The sequence below is a fragment of the Patagioenas fasciata genome, chromosome Z (assembly GCF_037038585.1).
Source record: "Patagioenas fasciata isolate bPatFas1 chromosome Z, bPatFas1.hap1, whole genome shotgun sequence".
Lineage (NCBI taxonomy): Eukaryota > Metazoa > Chordata > Aves > Columbiformes > Columbidae > Patagioenas > Patagioenas fasciata.
Window position 1 is genome coordinate 72,726,653 of NC_092560.1, and position 26,485 is coordinate 72,753,137.

Genomic DNA, 26,485 nt, shown 5'->3' on the forward strand with positions numbered 1-26,485 from the left:
TGCCCAATTACTCTCACTGTAAGAAACACTTTCTTACTGACTGCAGATTTTTCCTGTTTCAGCTTTAGGCCATTGCACCTTGTCTTTCCTTCTTCTGAGAACATGGATAATTCCCTTCTTTCATTTATACTATTATCTCTGCAATTATTTATAGTCTGTAACTGTGAATCTCCCGAGTCTTCCATTTAGTACAGTTCTTTCAGTGTCTTTTTTCTGCAGTGTGTCTTATTTTGCTATCATCATCCATTACTGACTTTGTACCATCTCTATTTTTAAAATAATCTTTACGTTATGTGGATTCACCTGCATTAACCATTCCAAATGTAGCAAAATCACAGCTATGTAAGCCAGAGTCTCATTATTTTAATACTATCACCTGGGAAAAGGTGGGTATGTTTTACATGACAGTGAAAGATAGATTCAAAAGGCACAGGCAACCTCATTTTCAAATGGCAAATCATACATCATACATCCTAAATCTGGAAACATAGGAGCAAAGCTCTTAATATTTTCAGTATGTCCAAAATATTGCAGTTTTCTTCAGTCATGCATTAAGAAACACAAAAGCAAGCAATACTTGTTAAATCAATAAATAAAGATGAGAACAGCCTGAAAGGAGGATCTCATAATAGAAACTGTTAACAAAACCTTTACTCTAAGTGACAAGGTATTTCCTTTACATAAATCAATATGAATTTAAAATTTAAATAATCAAGAATATTTGCCCAAAAAAGGACAAACGCTCTAATAACAATAAGTATTAGGAAAGATGTGGATACAGTTATTGTACAAAACCGTTGACATATTTTAAAATGTTCCTAAATTTTCACTAAAATAAAAGTATGACAGTCTATTAACTTTTGTTCTGAAGATCCAATCACCCAGTCACTTCAGGATGTATTGCAGGCCACAGACTGTCTATAATCACAGTATTTGCCAATAAATTATTTGAGTACTTGCCAGTCATTAATAACTATACTGCCTGGAAATGCCTTCTGGCACAGAGAAGCACTTTTATGTCCATTTTACTGGGCAAAGAGGCATAGAAAAACTTAGCTGCACAGGAATGTTCGAAAAAAATTTTAAAAACCAAGCCATTAAAGGAACCTAGGTCTCTGAAGCTGCTGTTCAGTATCTTCACAGCAATATTCTTAAAAAAAAACCCAGACAAGGTACCTGCAGATGAAAAGCAAAAGGAATCACTCATTACATGCAAATAAGATTTATCTTCTTGTATCAGGAGATGTTATGCTCTATTGGCATTGAAATGACTGATGCTAACTACAGACATTATGATAAAATGCATCTCTAAGGAACAACAGAGACATGATAGAATAGCAATCATGACAAAAACACAGCTTTGAAATCATACTTGGCTATATTTTTAAGTATTCCAACTGCATGAAGTTCAACAAGGGCGAGTGCCAGATTGGGCACCTGGGACATGGCAACCCTGGCTGTACATACAGACTGAGGACAAGATGCTGGGCAGCAGCTCTGCAGAGAGGGATCTGGGGGTTCTGGTTGATGGCAAGTTGAACATGAGCCACATGCCCTGGCAGCCAAGAGGGCAACTGTGTCCTGGGTGCATCCAGCACAGCATTGCCAGCTGGGTAGGGAGGTGATTGTCCCGCTCTGCTTTGCCCTGATGTGGCCTCACCTGGAGCACTGTGTGCAGTTCTGGGTGCCACAGGATAAAAAGGATTTAAAGCTACTGGAGAGAGTCCAGAAGAGGCTATGAAGTTCATGAAGGGTTTGGAGGGGAAGCTGTATGAGGAGCAGCTAAAGTAATTTGGTTTGTTCAGCCTGGAGGAGACTGGGGGGAGACCTCATCGCAGATACAGCTTCATCACAAGGGGAGGAGAAGGGGCAGGGCTGATTTCTTCTCTCTGGGACCAGTGACAGAACCTGGGGCAATGGCAGGAAGATGTGCCAGGGTAGGTTCAGGTTGGACATTAGGGGAAGGTTCTCCACCCAGAGGGTGCTGGAGCACTGGAACAGGCTCTCCAGTGAGGTGTCACGGCCCCAAGCCTGACAGTGTTCAAGAAGAGACTGGACAACGTCCTCAGACACATGGTGTGAACTGTGGGGTTGTCATATGCAGGGACAGGAGTTGGACTCGATGATCTTTGTGGGTTCCTTGCAACTCAGGACATTCCATGAAATTTCTATGAATCTATGAAAATCAGGTAAAAGGAAATAATGGTTATGGCAGTGTAGTATTTTTTCATAGTTATGAAGTAATAGACTTCAGGAAAAGAAAGAAAAGAGATCAGTATCAGTTTGGAAGAGGAAGGCTCTACTGGGATAGAGCTGGAGTCTGCTAGGGGCCACCAGATATGGCAACAGACACAGCTCTACACTGTGGTTATAAGGGAGAAAGTTGTTTCACGACAGCACATTATTAGAGAAGACTTTAACTTCCCATACACAGAAAACAAATACTACTGGAAGCTGTTCATTCTGACTATTTCCAGACTCCACCCAGAATGATGGGCATATCTTGACCAACTAGCAAATAAACCCACGCTGCTGCAAGTTGAGTTTTAAGTTTGTTTTCCATTAAGCCGTCTGCATCAGGTCTCGTTAGATCTCATCTGAATGATCATGGGCTGGCTCACTTTAACTCAAATGAAATTATACACAGAACTAAATCCTCTACTGTAAGAAATCAAACTAAAAAAAAAAAAAAAAAAATCAGAGAACTAGAGAATTTAAGAGTTTGGAATTCCTTCAAATCCTCATGAAAAGTATTAATGAAAAAAAAAAAGAAAGTGCACTGCTTATGCATTGCATATGATACTAAGATGAAAGATCTTCTAAGTATAACCCTATAACTAAGTTAATACTTGATTCACTTTTCAATAGAAACAATGACTATTCAGTCAAAGATAGAATGGTTAAAGGAAAAAGGATACAAAACAAGAATTACCAAAATAAAATAGAGGTCAAACTCCAAAGATCTTGCAGTGGAGTAGACAGTCACTATCCTAGGACACATGCTACAGGAGAACAGAATGAACATTGTTTGTATTTGAGGAAGAAAATGGGAACAGTTCCCCAAACTGCTCAACCAGCCAAACCTCTAGTCTGACTTCAATAATATACAAAGTTTTAGGACAAATACAGAAGAGCAGATATCACAAAGTTCAGTGTGCTTGGAAAATGGGAGAACAAACAAGGTGGATTTACCAGAATTAGATTGCGCCCAGCTAACTTGAGTCCTTGTTTCCACAAATCATCTCAATTTTTCGAGAAGCTATCTAGGTCAAGTCCACATGAGACACAGTAAAGCATCTGACAGAGTCCAGCACAGGAAACTGTTCAGCAGCATATGCTGGCAATTTGTACAAGAATTGCCAGATGAGTAACAGATACCTTAAAAAGAACATGAGAAATAATGTTGAAAAGAAAATATTGGGATAAAGGAGGTTACTAAGAGAGTTCATCTGTAATCAGCCATGGGACCAATCAGATTTATTATCATCACCAATCTTGTTTAATATAATCACCAACAATCTAGCTATCAAAATTAAGGGAATAAAGTTGGACAGCACGCTTAATAGACAACTGACATATTGAACTAAATAACAGAAATTGTGTAAATGTCCATGCAGAACCCCCCATCCCCCCACTTTGATTATACAGGAAATTTTGCACCTCAAGTTACATACTTAGGGTGGATACTTACGACAAAGACCACGACACCATTTGATGCAGCTGGAAGAAGGGCACACAGGTGTTTCTAGCAAGGAAAGAATTGTCAGTTTTATGTCAGCATAGCAGGATGGGATGAGACCTCTTTTGCAGTTCTCTGCACCCTGGAGCACCACGTACCCTTCTGTTCAATCAAGCCCAGGAAAGGTGAATTCAAACTGGGAGAAGGACTGATGATCCCAAGCACAGTGGTTAGAGGGATGTTCTATCACCACTGAAGTGCTGAAAAGAGTTTGGTTAGTGAAAGGCACAGCCACTGAAAGTGCATGTCAGTCTCAGAAGAAATAGAAACAAAATAAACAGAAATAAGTGGTGTGGAATTTAGAAGATAACTACGTACAAGACATCAGGATGTACAGTATATGTCATTGCAAAAAGAAAAATAAAATAATCAAGAAACTCTCCACCAACAAAGCAGGGTGTCAAACTCATTTTCACCAGGGGTCACATCAGCCTCGCAGTTGCCTTCAAAGGGCCAAATGTAATTTTAGGACTGCATAAATTTAACTACTCCTACACTTATACAGCCCTAAAATTACATTTGGCCCTTTAAAGGCAACTGTGAGGCTGATTTGGCCCCTGGTGAAAATGAGTTTGACACCCCTGCTCTACAGACTTGTAACATGATACATAATCAATTTATGGTTTACTTATGACTTAGCTTTCCACAGCACGAGACTAGACTGGATGTAGCCTTCTCTTCCAGTCTTCTGTTCATTATTATAAAACAATACTCCTCCTCTTGAAAACAGTAGTAACAAGGAAATAATTACCTTGCAAGAATAAAACATATTTATATCTATCCTACCCAGGTATACTCTAAGATGGTTAAGAAAGCTGATTTTCAATCAGCAGAATTAGAGTCTCTATTTTGCTATAGGCAGACACATTTAAATTATTGAAATAGAAACAGAAATGCTATACCACGGTGTCATTTCATTTCACGTAATTTCCTTGTGAACAAAATCTAACAATATTTTGGCATGCAGAGCAATATTATCTTACATATAAATGCAAAGACATCAGTACTGATTAATTTCAATGTAATTTAAAGGAAGAGCTGTTATACTGCACTTCCTCAGTTTGTAAATATGCCTACCACTTGCAAAACACCACCAGCACGAGGGAAGAGCTTGACCACTTGCCTGTTGAATATTCCACTTCCTCTGAAATGACACTATCCAAATAAATTATTGTGAAACTCGTAAGGGGAAGAGAAAGGCCTAGTTAATGAAAATGGCAAGAGTTTACAACACCTTTAGGGATGAAAAATTAAATTGGCATTTAAAATACGAGTAGGCAATGCAGAGTGTGACAAAAGATCATTTTTGCAGCAACTATGGGACATGGAAAACACAACCCCCTGTTACTCCAGATAACTGATGAGCCCAAGGCAGCTCTCTCACCATGTCCTTAGTTTATTCTTTTTTCGATGACCAAGCGCCACAGACACTCTGCCCAGAACAGGGGGAACTCCCCCATCGTGGCTCTGTTGCTTACCCTTCTACAGAGGTACACTTTTCTGCCACATTCGTCACCTCTTTTTGCAAATCAACAGCATATTCAGAAATTTCTTGTTTCTCTATCATCGTCCAAATGTGAACATTCCCAAAATGTTCCAGATCACCTGCTCACATGTTTATTTGAAGGGAAACAATATTTCACACATCTGCAGTAACACTATCTTCATTTCAATACACGGGTAAAAACTCCTCTGCTAGCATGCAAGAACATTATGGCCTATGCCAAACTTTGCAGTAACATTTCTTTTTGTTTCTCATGCTATTTCCTATGCTCTACAGGCACAACACCACAATCTGAAATTTTAACCCATTTAATTAATCATATTCCTTATTTTTAACAAACACCACCATGTTTCCGTCCTTTGCAAAGAATACCATAAATATTAATATCCTTAGTATACAGAGGTTTTGGAACACAAATGCCAGATTTCCTAATATGCATATGTCGTTCCACAAAGACCAACATATACACTATTGATCACGAGTGTACATTAAAGAAAGGCAAACAAACTTCAAATTCCTCTTTTTCCCCTAGAAAGCCTAACAAACGTGCAAATGTGGAGGAATTTTAGTAAATGTAAGTCTCGCAGGAAAACCTCATCAGAAAATATTCCAGCCTATGTACATTGAAAATAAATCTTGCACTATGAGCAAGATCAATTTATATTTGGTTTATTACTAAGTATATAAAATGGATGACACATGAGGGTATGACACTTCTAAAGAGTATTTCATTTCTAAAGATAAACATTAAAAAGTGGAAGTAGCCACACAGTTGCAAAATGAGCAAAGCTGTATTTTGAAACAACATTCTGTCCCACATCTGCCAGAAATGGAAGTTCTTTTTCCAACACAACTGAAGTTTTATCACGTGTTTCTGAGAGGCATAGTGGAAGTTTTGGTTCCAATGCATGACTTCACTTACAGCTCTCTCATTTGCAAGTTTATGCACTGCATGCTCAGCACAGTACGACTAATGAAACATGAATTTCGGTTTTGAAAACAAATTAAGTACTTACAGGTTCTGATCCTAACATGGCTTTAACTATTGTGGTCTTCCAACACTGTAACACTAAATAAAATGTGTTTGTGCTCAAATCACACATGCTAGATCTTCACAAACAGGGGAAATGCAGGAGTCACTATACAAAGAAGATTGACTAATTTGTAGCACCGAGGAGGAAATCCTCTCCTCACATAAAACTGCCGGCAAATTCCAATTGATGTTGGCAAGTCAAGAATTGTATCCAGGGTGTTTTCCATTGTGAAGCATACATCCAAAAGAGACAAGTATTTTTTAACCTCCTTCAGAAATGAGCTACCCATGCTTCTTGCAGCACTAATGATTAAAAAAATAATCATTAAAAAATTGCATTAAAATCAACAGTGAGACATCAGTTCTCTCTGCCCCATTTTTACAACTCAGATGATGATGACGGGAACCATAAGAGGGACTTCTTTTGAGTCTTAATTTACTGGTTTTTAGGTATTCTGAAAACAACACAGCAAAGGTGCTTTATGAGTGCGAAGTTGTTTTTTGTTGTCTTTTTTCCCCTAAAGCCACAGAACATGGATATAAGGAGCACTTTTAACAACAGTATAAACCTCCACATAGTTTGCAGAGAAAAAAAAAAAAGGTCAATTTGTCCCAAAATCACATCAACAGAAGCATTCATTCACATACCTACTATAAATTATTCCCAAAGGATGCATTCTGTCTCTTTCATGCTCTGTACTACTCCTTTGAAGACAGTAATGCAGATCCTGGCTCTGCACTTGCAAAATACAGCCAGGAATACACCTCCTTCGATTACTGTCAGTTCAGGCATGCAATGACCTTATGAGTAGTTAATGTCTTTGTTGGCAGCACACAATGAAGAAAACATTTTAGCAAGTGATCCTAAGGCAGGATGCTATCCCATAGTATGTAGCTGCTGCTTTTTCTACCCATGAGGCTTTCCTTTTATTAGATTAGGTTGCATACTGTAGACATATCCTCACATCATGTCCATCGACAGAGGAGCTGGAGACAAAAATCCCACTGATTTAAGACCTGAGGGTGAATTAGTAATCCCAGTGCTTCAGTAACTCATTTAGAAATGGAGGCCATAGGATCTTTAAGGTGAAAAGAAAAAGGAACACAAAGCACAAGGAATTCATATTATGTGTACTCCAGAATGTCCCTTCTGTTCTTTATTTTCTCTTGTTATGTTGACTTTACACACTGTAGCCAAGAAGATAAATTAATTATCCCAAAGGATCCAAACCTCTTATATGTCCAAATGCATTATCAGGTGAACTCATGTTCAAAAGTCTCTGGTAAGCCAATATCCACCACAGTTCCCAAAGGAAAGGTAGTAACATGATACCATTTTGTGTTACTAGGGTCATTTTTTTTAAGGCAAAGGCAATGCCTAACTGGTTCACTTAGCTTCTTGGCAATCTTTTCCAGCTTTTTTTCACTGAAACATCACCAGACATTTTAGAACATTCACCGGTTTTGGGTCAGAAAATAGGATGGAGATTTGGAGACTTCTCTAAAAACAATTAGCACTAATGGAAATATTACGCATAATATTTAATACACTATACCACTTGACATTTACAGTTCCATGCAAACACACAAACAAATTGTTCTGTAGAATAACCCCATGAACATGGCATGTCCTATTATCACAAATGAGAAATCTGAAACAGCGTCTGCTCGGTACAATAGAAGAAGACACTGTTAGAAACATGGTTGAGGAATGCTTTTCTCTGGTCCCTCAGGCAGTCTGGTTACTTAGAAACTACTCCTGCACGATGCTTACACAGTTTTGGAAACATTAGCCCTGTACTCTGCACATCATATATATTTATAGTGCATATTTAATAACATTGCTACAAATACATATTAATGCCTATACCTATACCAGTTCTGAGAGCAGTACAGGAGTAGAGCACACTTTGAGATTGTTCCTGACTACAGGAACTTGCTTAACTGTGGTGGCAATGCCAGTTTTCCCTTCACACTCCTCTCTCTGCTCCCTGAGGTTGCCCACTTTCTCATCCACCTTCTGTCTGCAGCTTCCTGACTTCCCAGCAGCTGAAATTCAACTCAGACAGACATGGCAAAAAACAGAGGAGACTGAGGGTCATACATTGAAACAAAGCAAACGTTAATGCATTTCCCAGACTGATGACAAAAGGACTTTCAGTTACAAAAGCCAGCTTACATTCCCTACAAAATTCAGCACCCTTCCTAAATCTTAGACCCTCTTGAGCACTTTGCTCCTACATTATCACTAGTATAGTAGGACTGCTATTCTCCTAACTATATGTATTTCTAACAGAAAACCCCAAATTTTATTCCAGTTCTCCGCTATAGATCTATTCCGGCTTGTATCCATGTGTGTATGAACAAAGTGACACTACAATTCACTACACACACTGCAGAAACCCCCAGACACCTTCACGTTTCCACACGAAGCAAGCCTCTGCAAGACCATGGCTGCTGGAAAAGCACAAAACCTCAGCGCAGATGGTTTCCAGCCCTAGCGGATACCATGGACCCGCTCGTAGGGGCTGGCAGGCTATTTGCACTTTTCTTAAACACGAGTTCCTCTAAGAATTGTACTAAGGAAGCAAAAGACCTTTACTGGAGATTCCACTCAAACCTGCATATGACTGGACTTGTGCACTTACTCACGCATTTCAACTCAGTTGAAACACCACAGATTATTTTACTGTAAGTTATGCTTTGGAGTCCAAACCCTCAGGTGTGCAAAGAGCTAGGTATATCCAAGATAGAAAGTTGTTTCCCCATCACACAGCCACGTGCAGGTGCTCACAGAGCAGCAATAATGCAGGGGACAAAGGCTCCTTCTCCTCCCTGCAGTAAATCAGTATCTTCCATAGACAAACAAGGAAGACCATCAGCTACCAGAATACACTAAGTTATGTCCAGCCTTGTATTTCTGCATGACTGGAGTCTTTTTGTGTATTGCTGCAGTCAGCGTATGGCTTATAAAATATTTCTGCAATGATAACAGGACATTTGTGAAGATGATGTTCAGCCCAAAGCACAGCAGACCATGCAACAGTGAGCACCTAACTGAAGGCAGTATGTCATGCTGAAGATCTGTAAGGAAGGATGTTTTCAGCATACCACTTACACTAAGCCATCTTCCTGAGGACCGCAGTCAACCCCCTTGCACACAATAGAATTTTCTTGCTTGAAGCAGTATATGTTTGCAAGAACAGTGCTGTAGCATCTAATGCCATATACAAGTCAGGCTATGCCAGCAGAGTCTCTCTTTTGCTGCCACTGAGGCCATGAGGTAGAGGGGCTACAGAGAGGCAAACAGTAGGAACTGCTCTCTTCGCATTTATGCACACACCAGAAATATCATTCCCAGATGTATTGCAGTTACATGAAAAGAAATCTTGACTTCTTTAACAAGTCTCTGATACATCAACTATCTTTCCATTGAGATGATCTGGACACTTGTTCGTTACATGAACTGCAAGAGATAATCCACTCCAACGTTATTCATGCAGTGGTGTGATTTGTCTTTAGCGGAGTCATGGACATGATTCAAAAAGGGCTTCACTCTGCAAATAATATATAAAGAAATATGTTACTATATTTATGAAATACAAAGCCTCAAAGGTATCCCCTTCATTGGAGGAATCATCTGCATTATTGAAAAAGACTCCAAATATTAGGTTAATAATTCAAGACTTCCTTTCAAAGAAAGAAACAGCAACCAGCTTTTTCATCTTTTTTGGCTGGAACAGTTTGCTGTAGATTATGTCTCCAGTAAAATACTAATAGCACAGCACATAATATTATCATAAAATAGCAAGTCTATGAAAATAAATGAAAAAAGCAGAGGATCACTAAACCTCAATTGCACATTCGAAGAGTCCCGAGAACAAAACCAGATTTGCATTTTACCAGCCCTTCTTTTCTTTCTTTATTTCACCAAGACATAATCGGATGTTTGAAACGCTACAAATGTGGAATAAAACTAGCAATTCTTCCCCTTAAAATAAAAGGTTAAGCTTGTAATTATACGACTTTGGCATATGATTTCGTGCAATTACTAATTAACTACCATCCCTGATCGGAGAATGCATAAGTAGTGATTTTCTTCCTCAAGAGCAGTGCCTGCTTCGTTTTAAGTCATGTTCTGCCACGATGGGAGGAAAAAACCCACAGGCACGCAAGCATGAGCGCGTGGGGCGGCGGGTAGGGGGGCACCAAATGAAAGAGACGCTTCTTTGGAGAAAACCATCCCGCAACGCAGATTTCGGCACGCCTCGCTGTGCCGCCCAGGATGGGGGGCCCCGCAACGCCCCCTCCCCGCGGCGGGGCGCGGACAGCGGCATCGGCATTCTGGAGAAGCAGAAGAAACAAAGCCGCGGCCGCACCCCGGGATCCCCCAGCCCCTTGTCGCCAAAGCTCCCCCCGCCGGGGCTGCCCGCACCGCCGCCCCGGGTGCAGGGGCTGGCAGCGGGGTCGCACCGCCCCCGCCCCGCGGAAGGAAGGCCGGGAGCGGGGAACGTGGTGGGCTCTGCCGGCGGCACCGCACCGCGTCGCCCCGCCGCAGCGCCACTCACCGCGCCGAGCCGTGCCGAGCCGTGCCGAGCCGCTGTGCGAGCGCGCCGCGGCGGCCGCAGGTGCCGCGGAGGAGGAAGCAGGGGCGGGCGGCGCTGGCGAGCCAACCGGGGCCTGGCGCGGCGCCGTGAGTCACCAGCGGCCGCGCAGGGCGGCCGGGCGGCTGGTATAAGAGCGCCGCGGGGACACCCTCCCCCCGTGCATGTCTCCGTCTCCCTCCTCTCCTCCTCGCCTCTCCGACCGCTGCGCCAGACTGCCCACCCTCTCCGCCCGCCCGTCCTCCCTCTTCCCGTCCCTCCGGCACGGCGATGCGGTCGGAGCGGCAGCGCGGAGACCCGAGCGCCACGGCGGCGGCCGGCAGCGGCGGCCCCGGGAGCGGTGCGGGGCGGCGGGCGGTCCCGGGCTGCTGGGTGCTGTGCCTGCTGCTCGCCCTCAGCTGCCTGCGCGCCGCCGCCGACGGTGAGTGCGGGCCCGGGAGGACTGGGGCGCGCACCGCGGGGCTGCTCCCGCCGCCCTCCGGAATAATTTCTTCTACTACCCCTTCCTTTTTTATTTTTTATTTATTATTTTTCTGTCTCTCAGGCTGCTTGCCCACGGTGCTGGGGGGAGTGGGGCTCTGCAGAGGGGCCGGCGGGGCGGGCCTGGGCTCCCGGGGGGTACAGGGGGGTGCTACCTCCGCGGTCTTCTCCACCGCCTCTCTTGTCGGGGGAGGCACCGCCTTCCCCACCGGGCCTCAGGCGGCCGGTGCCCCGCGCAGAGCCGGTGAACGTGGGCCTGAGCCCCTGCCCGGCCGACCCTCCCCGCCCCGGGGACCACCTGTCCCGGGAGAGATCCGGCTGCCACGGGAGGATTTTTATTTTTTTGTTCTGCGCTATTCCTGGTGCTGAGGGAAGGGTCTGCGTGCCTGATGCTCACCGGGATACGGGGGGTCGGGGAGGATTGGGGCTTGGTCGCGGTGGAAGAAAGAGGAGCCCTTGGAAAGCCTGTGGCGTTGAAGGTGCTGTCAAACTGCTGTACAACTTTGGCTTTGTGGCATCCAGCGGCATTGGCATGGCTCTGGTTGAGGGCCAGTGGTAACTACCACAAGGGATCTCCACCTGGTGGCAAGGTTGAGTCTTGCCGTGCCCGATCCCGTCTTGCGGGCTGGGCTCTCACGAGTAGCGCTGCTCGTGGCGAGCTCCAGGGTTGCCTCCCAGTGTAGAAGCTGTTACTTCTATGGCAGAGGGATCTGCGCATTAAGCCAACTGGGTAGCCAATTAAGAACATAGCACTCTTGAGTGGAGGTTGTAATCAATGTGCTGACTCCTTCCTTCAGGTCCAGGCTACTCTCCTTGGTGGTAGGTGGGCAACTGATGTCTGCATTGTTGTATGGCTCCTTATCTCCTGACTAGTGCCCTAAAGTAGGCCTCCATGTCAGATCTTGGCTGTGGTGGTAGTGCATGCTTAAAGGTAGTTGTACCTTGTAGTCCTAACTGTATACGCAGTAGTTCAGACTCTGGGTCTCTCAGGCAGAGCCTAGCCAGGGGGTTGTTGCATCCAGCCTTCATGCAAGGAGGAAGAGGGGAAAAGTCTGCCTAGTCACGTCTCAGTTCCCAGTCATGTAGACTGCTCACGTCTGGTCTACAACAGACGTGATTCAACAGTATATAAAGGGCCAAGCTGGCTGGCACTGAAACTACTAGTGCACTGTAGTCTGAAATCATAATAAGAGATATGAAGTGGAGGGCAACTCTAGTCCACCAAATTATTCTGATTCTTCCCTTAATTTGACTTAACAACCCCACCGTCTCTCTGCTGCTAGTAGCTGCAATTGCCAGGATCTGGAGGGAGTCTAAGCTGGTTCCTGTATGAGCTCTCCCAGCGTTTCCCAATCACTGTGGCAAGCTTTTCTTGGACTTGGTGTCAGATGACAGCACACAAGTGTCACATGTTTAAGGCTGCCCAGACAAGTAATTTGACAACTTGCTTAAGGGGCTGAGACAAACAGTGACAGCAAAGGTATGGGTAAAGCTAGTTTAATTTTAGTAGTCATTGTAACTCTGCTCCTTAACCTCACGCAAATTGGTGCTTATGAGCCAATTTTTAGTAAGTAGTTATCTGGGGAACAGTAAGATAATGTGTGTTAGCAATCACAGGCTGTAAAGTTACTGATTCCCTGTGTCTTTTGCCTAAACCTTATCCCAAGGAGGAGAAAAGGTATGAAGGTGCTTCTGGTGTAGGAATAGCACATTAAGATAATCTTTGAGTTAGTGGCTAATTGACGCTGATCTGTAAATCATTAAGTGTCTAGTGACTGAAGCTGCAACTGAGGTATGACTCTGCTTCAAATAGCTGCAAGTGAGGTGTGACTCTGTTGCTTCAAATAGCAGTGGACTAGGCTGGTAGTGCAATGGCAAAATGGTTACCTGGCGTTGTGGAACTGTGCTTGGTGTAACACAGGGGACCTCAGTTACTGTCTGGAGCTAACCTTTGTCTTATTTGGAGCTAACTCCAAGTGGCCTTTAGAGTTTGACAGACATCTTCAGGAGTAGCAACAGTTCATGACCTTTACTTTTGTGCACCTGTGTGGGTGTTAGGTGCTGTCACTTCTTTGCTTGTTTGTGGGATAACAAAAGTAGCTGCTCTGACATTTCACTTGGTATCAGCTGCAGAAGTGACAATACCTTCTTGGAGTGGCTTGTTGTGATTGGCTTGTTGTAAGGGTTGTAATTGTGAAGTTATAGCTGTTACTCCAAGCTCAGTTACTGTTTCATTTATCCTTCTGTGCAGCTACCCTGTAGCATTTGGTTGAAGTGATGTTATGTTTGTAAGTCACAATGTACTAGGCAGTTTTAGCAAGCCTTTTCTGGTTATTCTAGCTTGAAATAGAGTAACTAAGAACTGTGGAGTTATTTTGAGATCTCCTGAGTGGCAGGCTTAGTCTAGTATCTCCAGTATGCTATTTTGGGAAAGGTTGACTGTTCTCACTCTGAAAGCCTGGATGAGAATGTCTCAAAACTAGCAGGAGTGAGTTGGTACGTATGTTTAGGTGGTAGTTCAGTAATAACTGGAATAACATGTCACCATGGTTTGCAATCAGAAGGCTACTTCTGCTAGAGGTTAATCGACAACAAGGTGATGTCAGGCATGGAGCAAGTTGATAGCTTCTGCAGCCTCTCTAAGCTGGCTGGGGTGTCCTTTCTAGCACAAGGCAAGATACTTGTTTGACAGCTCTTGACCAGAGAGTAGTAGCTTTTAAAAAAACATGCTCTTAGAAAGTGCGTGCTGGTGCAACTCCCATCCTGACAAGGAAAGGAGGGATGGAAATACAGAGCACAAGAAGTGATGTTGAGTTTTTTGGCACACTTTGTACACAGTTCCCATGAAACTAGTTGTTATGGCTCTACTGTGTCTAACAAGTGAGTGTTTTAGTCAACCAGTGAGACTGCTAAAACATTAGAAGAGCTCAATAAGCTGCTGTTTCAAATCCTTTACTTCTAGCATTAATTTACATGAGATACTCAGAAGGTAAAGTTGCCTGTGTTGTCCTTGCTTATACTCTGTCCAGGATTTGCCATTGCCTGGTTCTTGATGACTAGCCAGTATAATCTGAAATGGCTGAATATCTTCTTTCCACTTGGAAACTGTCTTGTATTTTGCATGTCATATACAGAAGATATAAAATAACAAGTAACATTGTAGTGAAATTTTATGCCCTCTGTGCCCTGGAACGCCAAGACAAAGCACCTCCATCAAATGATGTAATAAACCAAAGAGGAGCAGGAGTCTTGCATCATGCCATAAGCAAGGGCAGCCAACACTAATGCATGAGCTTATACACTTGCCAGCATACATTACATGAAACAGCTCTGGGTTAGCTGCTGAAAAGGGCAATGAAGCTGGTGAGAGGCCTGGAGTACAAGTCTTATGAGGAGCAGTTGAGGGAACTGGGGCTGTTTAGCCTGGAGAAAAGGAGACTGAGGGGAGACATTATCACTGTCTACAACTGCCTGAAAGGAGGTTGTAGCATGGAGGGGCTTGGTCTCTTCTTCCAAGTAGCAAGTGATAGGATGAGAGGAAATGGTTTCAAGTTCTGCCAGGGGAGGTTTGGATAGATATTAGGAAAAAAATCTTCATGGAAATGGTTGTCAGGCATTGGAACAGTTTGCCCCGGGAAGTGGTTGAATCACCATCCCTGGAGGTGTTTAAAAGATGTGTAGATGAGGTTTTTAGGGACACGATTTAGTGCCAGAGTTAGGTTATGGTTGGACTCGGTGATCCTGAGGGTCTCTTCCAACCCAAATTTTTCTATGATTCAAAGAAGCAGGCTTCTGCTTTTAGTGACAGTTGTAACATGGCTTCAAGACAAAGTACATTCCCTTGAGGGACAGGGTCATACAGTTTTAGAGCTGAAGATGCTCTAGAAAATATGTTCTAACTAAAAGCACCACACAGAAAGCAGTATCTTACTCAAGTATGCTAACAAATCAAGACCATTATCACTTTGGAGACAACAAACAATTCCAGAAGGAAGTGATAAAGTATTTTGCTCTCCTAGCATCACACTTGATCCAACTTTAATAAGTAAGCTCCAGAGAAGTAATCATATTTCTGTTGTATATTAAGGAATGTCTCTGGGTGCCCTTGTTTGAGGAGTAACTTAAACATAGAAAATTGTTGTTCAACTACAGAGCAGATATCTAGGCTATCTTTACAGACATCTCAGGGATTCTACTGTGATGTGTTAGCAGCAGAGTACTGAAATGCTAATCCAGTCTGAAGTTAGTGAAGTTTAAACCTAGTTTGCTCAAAGTTTGAAGAGTTTGAGAATGCAATGCTAGGTGCTAGACAACAGAAGTCATTGTGTGCATACATCCCTCTGCCTTGCAAACTTGACCGTGCCTTGAAACCCAGTAAGAACACCCTGGCTGGTTTACTGTTGTCTGGCAAGTAGGTAGTTAGCATGCATAAGCTCTGCACTTGTACTGTGAAGGAAAGCTTCTTGCTCTGCTTTCATGATTGAATTACGTGACTACAAAGATTCAGAGCTCAGATCTGGTTTTATGTTCATGTTATGCTGTTTATTAAACTGAGTAACTTCTTGGTCAGCAGTGGAGGAAAGCGAGGAAGTATTGCTTAACAGTATTGGGACTTAGGTTCCTTTTTTCATTGAAGGTGCAAGAACAAAATGCGAGGAATCCCAGTTCCCATGTAGTAATGGACGATGTATTCCTTTACTCTGGAAATGTGATGGTGATGAAGACTGTTCAGATGGCAGTGATGAAAGTGCCTGTGGTAAGTAATCAAAATAAATAATACCCCTGTACAGTACTTGCTAGTTGCCACTGGGGGCTTAGCAGTGGGTAGCTGGAGAGATGCTTATCCCATCCAGCACTCCCAAAACTCAGAATACAGATTAAAGGACAAATTTCCTAGAAAACCTGGGAACTATCTTGACACCTTGTGGCCATCTGAGGCAGTTATACTTTCCTGAGTGCAATAAAAGTCTCCTGGAACTGGTGACTGAGAGAAGTTTGTGACCAAAACTTTATTTATAAGGGTGGTGACTGTCAAGAACAATATACAGGCCTGTTCTTGGTTGTTGCTTGAAGACATCGTAGAAACTGTAGCTATTAGCCCTTAGCTATTGGCTATTCCAAGGTTAAATGCCATGTTTTATGTGTGCAAGTGAATCTGCTGAGTCTCCTGTAAACACTAAGTCTAGCTTTGGCAGCCAACTCTTGCTTTAAGTGGGCATAGAGGCCAAGATGGATGACTAGATGTATTTAGAGACGAGGCAGAATGGACTCAATATACAATACTTGTGTGGTTGTGCTCAGGCAGACCTAAACTGTTACCTTAGGGTTACATAGTACCATGCTTCTCTAATGCCTTGATAATAAACTCAGAATTCAAAATATTAATATCAATAGACCTTCCTTTAACTTGGGTGCATTTAAAACAGCAATTTAAAACAGAATTTAAAACAGCTATTCTAGCAACAAAGTCTCCCTTAACAATAGCAATCCTTCATTGCCTGCTTGCAGGAATATAAGTGCTTCTCTGTGTGTAGTATAACTCTCTAGGAAGTGTTATTGCTGTCATTAGACTGGTGGAGGACACCACCAGACATCCAAGAACTAAGGGTATTGCATCACTTTCCTAGGGCAAGGCAGCTTTTCTCTAGCTGCAACAAACAAGCCAAGCTCTAGTTCCTAAACAAGTGGCTGTCCTTCTCCCTTGCAGTGAAGAAGACGTGTGCCGAATCTGATTTTGTGTGCCTCAGCGGTCAGTGTGTGCCTAACAGATGGCAGTGTGATGGGGATCCGGACTGCGAGGATGGGTCTGACGAGAGTGCTGAAGTGTGCCGTAAGTGAGCCTGGCTTGTCAGTGCAGGCAAGCCTGCAGAGAGTAGCACTTTGACTTCTTGCCTGCTTGTAGCCAGTCTTTCCTCCTAAAGTAAGGATGAACTTCTCATCTTGCAGAGCACCTTCCTAAGTGTTAGCTTGGCTTTGGCCACATTGGGGTCTTGATAAGACTTTGCTATTTTAAAAGATGCAGAACTGAGTGGGAAATCTACACTTGTACCTGGTAACAGACAGGAAGTACAAGGTTTTGCTGGCAAACAGAAGCAGCAAGCACAATATGGCAGGCCTAACCATTACTGTTCCTTATTCACCAAGTGATCTCTTCTCCAAGACAATTGCTTTGCAAGATAACCAGAGCTAGTGTAGGCACTGAGTAACTGACTACATGTTGGGGGCTTGGTGCAGAAGCTTCACTGTGAGGTCTTGCATTTGGCAACCCCAGTCTTAAGTGTGGTGATTGATCAAGGAATATAGATCCATGAAGCTTCATTTTTCTGTATCAATAGGATTCGCACTGAGGAATACTTCAGCCCCAAGTCCTACTGCACTTTGGCATTACTCCTGCCTACTACGTGTTGTAGTTCAAGCTTCTACAGTGTAACTGGTGTGCAATCGCAAAACTACCATTACAGAGATACTCTAAAATACTAATCTATTAGGAGCTGGAAGCATCTTTTTTTACTGAACACTACAAACTAGTGTAACATCTTCCATGATGGAGCCATCAACTTAGATGGATGCTGGCATCTAAATAACTGCAACTTTGTTCAGAGCTGAAGCCTTTCAGTCTCAACTTTCAGGACAACTGCTAAAACCCAAGATCAGTAGCTCTTAAATTTCAGAACTCTTAAATTGAACTTAAACTTTTTTCAATAGATATGAGAACATGCCGGGTAAATGAAATCAGCTGTGGTCCTCAGTCAACCCAGTGTATCCCAATGTCCTGGAAATGTGATGGTGAAAAAGACTGTGACAGTGGAGAAGATGAAGAGAATTGTGGTAAGGGAAGAAATGGTGGCTGCATAACTCTATTTGAAATTGATCTGTCTGGAAAGGAGCTAGCTGGGCAGTATACCTGGGAAGACAAATTTCTCATAGTTTCAGTATCTCCTTAAACCTACATTCATCTTATATTGCAGCCTGCTTAACAAAGTGGACTTGTTCTAATACTCTTCTATCCTGCTAGGTTAAGGACTACAGCAATATAAGCTACGCAACATTTTTCTTTGGTCTCTGGCTAATTTTGGCAATAGCCATAGGCTTAGTCACATGTCAGGCAAGCCATCAGAACTTGTTCACTGCAGAGTTTCTAAACAGGTTACTCTAGTTGCTGCTTACATTAACAAATGGTCTTCTAAAAATGTATTAGTGATTTGTAGCCAAGGGCTGATCTGCTTTATAGCCCTGTCCTGGAGTATTCTATGCACTTGTTTGAAAGTGCAGACTAGAGAAGCTATGTTGCAGGTGTTGGAGGGGCAGCTCCAGGCTGGTACACAATTCAAGCTGCCGGTGCCAGCATTAAAGTGCAGCATTCCTGGTTTGTTCTAGTGAACTTGCATATGTACGAGTTTTCTGAGCTGTCCTGAGACAAATTTGCTGTAACCAGAGGCACAGGGCTGGCTTCTGTCAGAGCCACCTTACCTGGATGGGCTAATGAGATATCTTGAGACTTCTCATGTGTGTCTATGGAGTTGCTGCCTTACTCTGCAAAGAGATGCCTTAATCTGACAAGTAAATCTGAAGACAGCATTTCTAATGAAGCTGATAAAACTATCAGCCTAGGCATACTGAGCTGCTAGCAAGACTGCTATTAAACCAGTGTAATTTGTACTGGCACAAGTTGTGTGTGTGTGTTTAATACCACAGGGTCAGCTGGTGCGAGATCTTGATCTGTTATCCCCAGTGGTCCAGGCAAATGGGCCAGTGCTGTTGTCAGGACAAGCACAAAACACTTCAATTTCAAACTGCAGTGCATGCTGACCACCTGGCTGGCTACTGTAATCTTAGTCTGTACTCTAGAGTTAGCAATTCTCTTACTTTCTGTCTCTGGTCCACATGGTTTGAGCCTGTTTCCTGAAAGGCTCACACTCTGAAGCAGAACAGCCTAGCTGCTTCTGAAGAAGGTTATTTTCACTCAGTAGCTCAAAATTGATACCTCTGACTCATAACATCCAAAGGCATGGAGGGCAGTCTCTGTGGGGCCCAAGTGTCCTGTAAGGTGGTCAGTTAGGTTCTCCTAGAGCCTTATATGGGATGCTCATCTTCTGTCAGCTAACAGCTGGTGAATAACCTGTAAAACAAAACACCTTCATTCAAAAGTCTGCCTTCTTATGATAATCTGATTATCTCTCTTACTCCAGGCAATGTGACTTGTAGTCCAGCAGAGTTCACATGCAACAGTGGGCAATGTATTTCCAAGAGCTTTGTCTGCAATGGTCAAGATGACTGCAGCGATGGCAGTGATGAGCTGGAGTGTGCACCTCCTACCTGTGGAGTTCATGAGTTCCAATGCAAGAGCTCCACTTGCATCCCCATCAGCTGGGTGTGTGATGATGATGCTGACTGCTCTGACCAGTCAGATGAATCTCTAGAGCAATGTGGCCGCCAGCCTGTACCTCCTGTGAAGTGCTCTGACAGTGAGGTGCAATGCGGCTCAGGTGAATGTGTTCACAAAAAGTGGCGCTGTGATGGAGACCCTGACTGCAAGGATGGAAGTGATGAAATCAACTGCCGTAAGTTAATTTGGCCCTTCTCTAGGAGGTCTTGTTTGGCTCCTGTTTTATTTTCTTTCCTTCAGCAGACCTCAGGAGTTTAAGTCTGTAATGGCTGTGTTCTCAGCTTCTCGGACCTGCAGACCAGACCAGTTCAGATGTGAGGATGGGAACTGCATCCATGGGAGTAGGCAGTGCAATGGTGTGAGAGACTGTCTGGATGGCACTGATGAAGCAAGTTGTAACAATGGTAAGTGTGGAACTAAGCAAGAATAAAGTCTTTGCAGACTATCTGTTTAAGCTGGTGGTTACCCTCACAGTCTTCATTATCTCAGTTATTCAGTGCTCTGGACCTGGCAAATTCAAGTGTAGAAGTGGAGAATGCATAGATGTCAGTAAAGTGTGTAACCAGCAGAAAGACTGCACGGACTGGAGTGATGAACCCCTCAAGGAGTGTAGTAAGTGAACAAATTTGTTACACAATGCTGACCACTAGATATGCTTGGAGACAGCCTCTGAGCTGTCAGATGTTGTCTGGAATGCCCAGCTGCACTTCCTTGGTCGCAAGCAAATGACCAAGAGCAATCTAGTCAATAGACTAGTTTTATCCTGGTCAAACTGGCTATTGGGATGACAGAAGGCACTTGAAAGCATCAGAAACTCTCAGACTTCCAGGAGGTTCAATATTCGTCTGTTGCCAACTTGTAACACAAGTGACACGCTGATAGTTGAGCAAATAGGATTTGGGTGAGGATCTTCGAGTGCCAGAGTGGCATGTGTGGCAGGCATCACTAGAAAATGGGTGGGTATGTGGTAAAGCACTGCATGGCTCAGACTTCCAGACTAAATATGTGTGCTGTCTCAGAAATGGCCCATTCTTTTCTTCTAGACATAAATGAATGTCTGGTGAACAATGGTGGATGCTCTCATATCTGCAGAGATCTTGTTATTGGCTATGAATGTGACTGTCCAGCTGGGTTTGAGCTTATAGACAGGAGAACCTGTGGAGGCAAGTATCAAGTAGGTTAACATAGACCCTACTGATGATGTGGAGATGAGAACAAATCAAATTGTTGTCTTTGCAGATATTGATGAATGCCAGAACCCTGGTATCTGTAGTCAAATCTGTATCAACCTGAAAGGGGGCTACAAATGTGAGTGTAGCCGTGGCTATCAGATGGATCTTGCTACTGGGGTGTGCAAGGCAGTGGGTGAGTATTGGCGTAAAGCTTTTATCCCCACTTTAAAATGAAGTAGCAAGTGATGCTACTTCCTGCTACTGTGGTTTTGACAGTAGTAGTTGTGCAGTTACCAATACAATTTGTACAGACCTGGACACTCCCAGCACCTTGAATGATGCCATGATACAGTATTTAAAGCTGCCTGACAAACTGCTTGTGTCTTCACCCTGGGCAGGAGGACCCTCCCTCATTCAGCTGTGGAGGGAGAAGAGGATGAGGTGTGGTACAGCCAAAACCTCTGTCAGCATCCACTAGCAAGTGTGGCATGGCAAATACTAAATATGATGACTCTCAAAATTTGTCATAGAAGAACAGGATGTGACTGCATGTCTACAAGTGCAGATAACACTTACACTCTCTTCACAGGGAAAGAACCATGTCTAATTTTCACCAACCGCCGGGATATCAGGAAGATTGGGCTTGAGAGGAAAGAGTACATTCAGCTAGTAGAGCAGCTAAGAAACACTGTAGCTCTAGATGCTGATATTGCTGAGCAAAAGCTTTACTGGGCTGACTTCAGCCAAAAAGCGATCTTCAGGTAAATGAGCTTGGCTTCTGAACCCCATTGTGCTCCCTTAAACCAACCCACGCTTCACCCAAGATACTTCTCTAGGCTCTGGTGATGAGAACTAGATTCCCGACGTCCTAAAGACAAAGTACAGTAGATGCAACTTCCCACAACTGGCAATGCATATGCCTATTGCACTTCCTGTACAAAATGACTCTGTGAAAAGTCACAAGTGCACCTTTTATGTTGTCTGCCTGAGATCTGTGTGCAATATTTGCTGGGAGGTGCCAAGTGGTAGTATCTGTGGAGTACACAAGTAATTCTTGTCTTCCAGTGCCTCTGTTGATAGCCGTGATAAAGTTGGAACACACATCAGAATCCTGGACAACATACAGAGCCCAGCAGGAATTGCTGTTGACTGGGTTTATAAGAACATCTACTGGTCTGACTCCACTGCAAAGACCATTTCAGTGGCTAGCCTAGATGGCACAAAAAGAAAGGTTTTGTTTTCCTCTGAGCTGAGAGAGCCAGCTTCTATTGCTGTAGATCCTCTCTCTGGGTGAGTATTTCTTCTGGTTCTCTTAAGAGTGGACCTACCAGCTACTCCATGTCCTGATAACTGACTTAGGTAGCCTTTGTTAGTTATTGGTCATAACTAAGAGTGATACTACACAGTACTATAGTGCATCATACAACATAAATTCTGCTTCACAGCTTTATGTACTGGTCAGACTGGGGTGAGCCAGCAAAAATTGAAAAAGCAGGAATGAATGGATTTGACAGACAGCAGCTTGTGACAACAGAAATCCAATGGCCTAATGGAATTGCTCTAGGTATGTTGAACTTGTCTCTGTGCCAGAGGTATTCTGGAGCTTTAGCAATTTGTTTGCTACAAAAGCCAAGGTCATCCTTTGGAGGAGTATTTTCAGCTTCTGAGAATGGGAAGTTCCTGTATGCCTGGAGACACTGCATCAGGCACAGATAGCGCTTCTCAGATACTGAAATAGTAACCTTTCTTGCACTGCTCTATATTATGGTTGAGGCACAGGCCACTTAGGCAGCACTGCAGCAGCCTTCTGCATCCCAGTGTGGTAAGACACTAGGGCAACACTGCAACTATTCTTGAACATGTGGGTGTTTCAACTTTTGCAGGAGGCTTTCAAGGTTTTCTCCATTTACATAGTAAACATTTGCCTTTTATTTTCCCCCTCCTAGATCTTGTAAAAAGCCGTCTGTACTGGCTTGATTCTAAACTACACACGCTGTCAAGTGTGGACCTGAATGGCCAGGACCGTAGAATAGTGCTGAAGTCTCATATGTTCCTTCCTCATCCTCTTGCTCTAACAATATTTGAGGTAAGAATGACTTTCTGTAGTAATTGTCAAAGATCCTCTTCTTGCTAGTAAATGGCTAGTAATTATGGTACTCATAGTAACACAGAGATAACTACTTGCAATTATTCTCTTCTAGGACCGTGTGTACTGGATTGATGGAGAGAATGAGGCAGTCTATGGTGCCAACAAATTTACTGGAACTGAAGTGGTTACCCTAGTGAACAACCTCAATGATGCACAGGACATCATTGTGTATCATGAACTTGTTCAACCTTCAGGTAACTAATATTTTGTAGTTAGATCAGTGTATATTTAAGAAGCCTGCCCTGTTTGGGTGGTAGCAAATGATACCGCTCCCCTGTATATGGTCTGCTTTTCTTCTACTTAGTGTGATTGGAGCTTTTAACATAAGCATTGCCACTGGGTTTGAGAGAAAGTCTAGTTGCAATTCCTCTCTCTTAGGCAAAGCAGGTACAAATCTATAATCTACAGAGACGAGTAACTTTACTTGAACAATTATTGAGCCAATAATCATGCTGTACACCTGAAGTATGAAGGCTCACTCCTGTCACTTGCTGTACCAACAGGCAGGAACTGGTGTGAAGAAAACAAGGCAAATGGAGGCTGTAGCTACCTGTGCCTCCCTGCTCCTCAGATAAATGAACACTCTCCAAAGTACACCTGTGCATGTCCTGCTGGATACTTATTGCAAGAGAATGGTCTGAGATGTGCAGGTATGGTAACATTACTGGAATATTTTCCAGGATGGATGGGGATGTGGAAGCAGTGGGTATATGGAACCTTTTGTAGGCAAACATGGCAGTATAGGCTGACAGCTTTGCATAAATTAATCTGATATAACTAATCTTGGAGGGGGTGGTCTTCCAGCATGCATTAAGCTCGCCCTCAAAGTCTGCAGGTGCTGTTCAAAGTCCATGCCTGGCTTCTGCATCACTGTCATTTGCAGCAGGACTGTGTACCTCCATGGCTTTCTGCAGACAGCAAGCACATGCACAGAACATACTGAGCCCATCTTGTATAAAACAAGGGGCATAAGCTAATATGGCTCTACAGCATATAAATAAACAGTGTTAAAAAAGCTAGTAGGCTAATCTTGCTGGCTGAGGAAGTTTGTTTGAACCTCCTTTTGTGGTTCAGACAAACTGCTGCTGCTTCTATCCTGAGCACTGACTATATGGCAGGCTTGTTTGTCCAGTGGAGTGGAACTAGAAACTAAGGTACCACTTGCTCTATTGCATGTTGATTCTGATTGTCCCAGGGCACTGAATGCAATGATGCTGTCCTCTCTTGGCTGTTCTAAAGAGTTGCTATAGAAGGACAGTACCTAACCAGTAAACTTACTCAACTAAAATCTCATTCAGAAAACCTGAGGTGAGGGATGAGGTGGCATACTCTTGTCATGACTCTAAATACCTGTAATTGATGCCTGATTAACTGTCCAGCCTTGTTCTCAGAATTATTTTTATCAAAAACCCTCAGCTGAGGATATGCTGGTGAAATAACTAATATCAGTGTTTCAGATAAAGCTAACAAGCTGCATGATCATTCTGCCATCTGCTAAACATTCACTACCATGGCTTTTATAGCTAAGCCATTGCAGAACTTCAGGATTAACTGGGTTCTTGATCTATAATTAGTTTCAGGTACTGGAACAACTGTGGCTTACACTGAGGCTAAAGATACCAGCACAACAGAAAAATCTCCAACTGTTGGACTAGTTCCTGGAGGTACTGGTCCCAATAACTCAGACTGCTAAACATTAGAGAATTAAACACAAACTGACCCACTAGCCTACTTGAAGTTTTCTCCTCTACATGCAAGTGGAGAACACAGGCCAGATCATGTCTGTAGTACAAGTACAACAGCTGAAGCATGTGATGAACAGAATGAGTTCACTCATGACACTGAGAAGCATACAGGTTCTGTGAAATCCCAGGAGTGTTCAGAGAAATCAAGCAATTAAAAAAAAAGCTTTCTACTAATATAGGATGAAGCCTGTTGGGCTGCTCTTGCAGTGTGTTACTGAGAAGCTATATATATGATATCAGCTTGTGGGCTTAGGAAGTGCTTGCATCTGATAAAGTCTGCCAGCCTGTCAGTAAGCAAGCTTACTACTTGAAATTCTCATGCAGGAGTCAACACCAGCGGTACAACACCTGAAGTAGCTGCAACTGGAGGAACATCAGCAGCTTGGACTGTTCTTCCTGTCTGTGAGTACAACATTCACCAGCCTTTAGGACCCCTTGTGGGACAAACCACTCCTAGTCAGGAGCTTGGCTTGATCCTCCTCCATACTTACAGTCTGTTTCTTTCCCCAAAGTATTCCTGGTGATGGCTGCAGTGGCTGGCTACTTCATGTGGCGTAACTGGCAGCACAAAAACATGAAAAGCATGAATTTTGATAATCCTGTCTATCTGAAAACTACAGAAGAGGACCTCACAATTGATATTGGAAGACATGGTGGTTCAGTAGGACACACCTACCCTGCAGTAAGTAAACCTATTGACATATCTGATGCTCCAGTTTATTCCTTAGGGTAGACATAAAGACTACCAAATTATATCTGACTTAAGTTTAGGAGAGGTCTCTGCTCTTGAAAGCAGCTGGATGCAGCCAAACCACTGGGCTGAATCAACTGATAACTTGTCTTTTTAGTCAAAGTTGTAGTAGGCAACTACTGTCCTATACCTGAGATGGAGTAGTCAGTGTTTAATGTAGTCACTAGCCTTCAGAACTAGCCCATTTCAAACTACTGTATGTGAGGATTTGTATTGTTTTGCATCTCATTAGTGCAATTGTAGATAACCTGTACTTATTTTGTACAGATATCTGTTGTGAGCACTGATGACGATATGGCATGAGCACTGGATCAGCAATCACTTCCGGTATACTTGTGTTTTACACTCTTTGGGGATAGTAACCAGGTTTGTGGCTGAAAGACTTCCTCCATTCTTGGAAGAAAGAAGATACTTTCTGTATGTATGGAACACTTATGTAAATAGCTATTTTATACAGCTTAACAACAAACTCTGTAAATACCTGTCCACAACAATTCAGCTTTTGTGGTTACTGTTTTGTCAGTAACCCTTGGATTGGTCAGTCAGTAACACCACTGACCAAATATAAAGCACTTTCCATAGAAAGCCATATTCCAGCCACAACTTGTAACACCTGTACATATGTGTATAGGCCACTTGTAAATATTATTCTTAGAAAATCACTATCAAGCACTTTGAAGTATTTCAATGTAAATTATTGTACACTGTTTTTTTCAGTTATTTGGGCAATGGCAATAGGAAAAAACGGGTTACTATGATTGCCAAAAATTTGTAAACATAAGTCATTTTGTATGTGTGATTGAAACAATCTTGTCTGTTGCCTCTTAGAGGTATACAGGCATGAGTGCTCTTTCAGAAACCACTGTAAATCTTAAATGTGGAGAAGGGGAAAAATAGAATAAAATAAAATTAAGCAGTTAAA

General features: G+C 43.1%; 1 protein-coding gene and 1 long non-coding RNA gene across 5 annotated transcripts; one reads left to right on the top strand and one right to left on the bottom strand.

Moving 5' to 3' along the window:
- Nucleotides 1–753: 753 nt before the first annotated feature.
- On the bottom strand, nt 754–11,082 carry LOC139826573 (uncharacterized). 3 transcript variants are annotated; one of them, XR_011736716.1, is made up of 5 exons: nt 10,845–11,082; nt 6,260–9,833; nt 3,692–3,939; nt 3,193–3,378; nt 754–1,176 (listed from the first exon to the last, which is right to left on the bottom strand). It is a non-coding gene; the product is annotated as an uncharacterized lncRNA (long non-coding RNA). The 3 variants fall into 3 exon arrangements; XR_011736717.1 differs by lacking the exon at nt 3,193–3,378 and having other exon boundaries at nt 756–1,176; nt 10,845–11,081; XR_011736715.1 differs by lacking the exon at nt 754–1,176 and having other exon boundaries at nt 2,983–3,378; nt 10,845–11,081.
- On the top strand, nt 11,015–26,485 carry VLDLR (very low density lipoprotein receptor). Of its 2 annotated transcripts, XM_065860174.2 has the most exons (19): nt 11,015–11,301; nt 15,997–16,116; nt 17,068–17,190; nt 18,066–18,188; nt 19,550–19,921; nt 20,028–20,150; nt 20,236–20,358; nt 20,790–20,909; nt 20,986–21,111; nt 21,508–21,679; nt 21,984–22,208; nt 22,364–22,482; nt 22,865–23,004; nt 23,120–23,261; nt 23,571–23,717; nt 24,642–24,731; nt 25,137–25,214; nt 25,325–25,494; nt 25,831–26,485. In XM_065860174.2, exons 1-19 carry the CDS (start codon nt 11,151–11,153, stop codon nt 25,864–25,866), a joined length of 2,700 nt encoding a protein of 899 aa, XP_065716246.1. In that variant the 5' UTR covers nt 11,015–11,150; the 3' UTR covers nt 25,867–26,485. The 2 variants fall into 2 exon arrangements, with proteins under 2 accessions (XP_065716246.1, XP_065716247.1); XM_065860175.2 differs by lacking the exon at nt 24,642–24,731.

What these genes read in the sequence shown, in the direction of transcription:
- VLDLR (XM_065860174.2), top strand. Translation starts at nt 11,151, where the DNA reads ATGCGGTCGGAGCGGCAGCGCGGAGACCCGAGCGCCACGGCGGCGGCC. An exon ending in AGCCAAAAAGCGATCTTCAG is followed by an intron (nt 21,680 to 21,983) that starts GTAAATGAGCTT and finishes CTTGTCTTCCAG; the next exon opens with TGCCTCTGTTGATAGCCGTG. An exon ending in GCTGTAGATCCTCTCTCTGG is followed by an intron (nt 22,209 to 22,363) that starts GTGAGTATTTCT and finishes TCTGCTTCACAG; the next exon opens with CTTTATGTACTGGTCAGACT.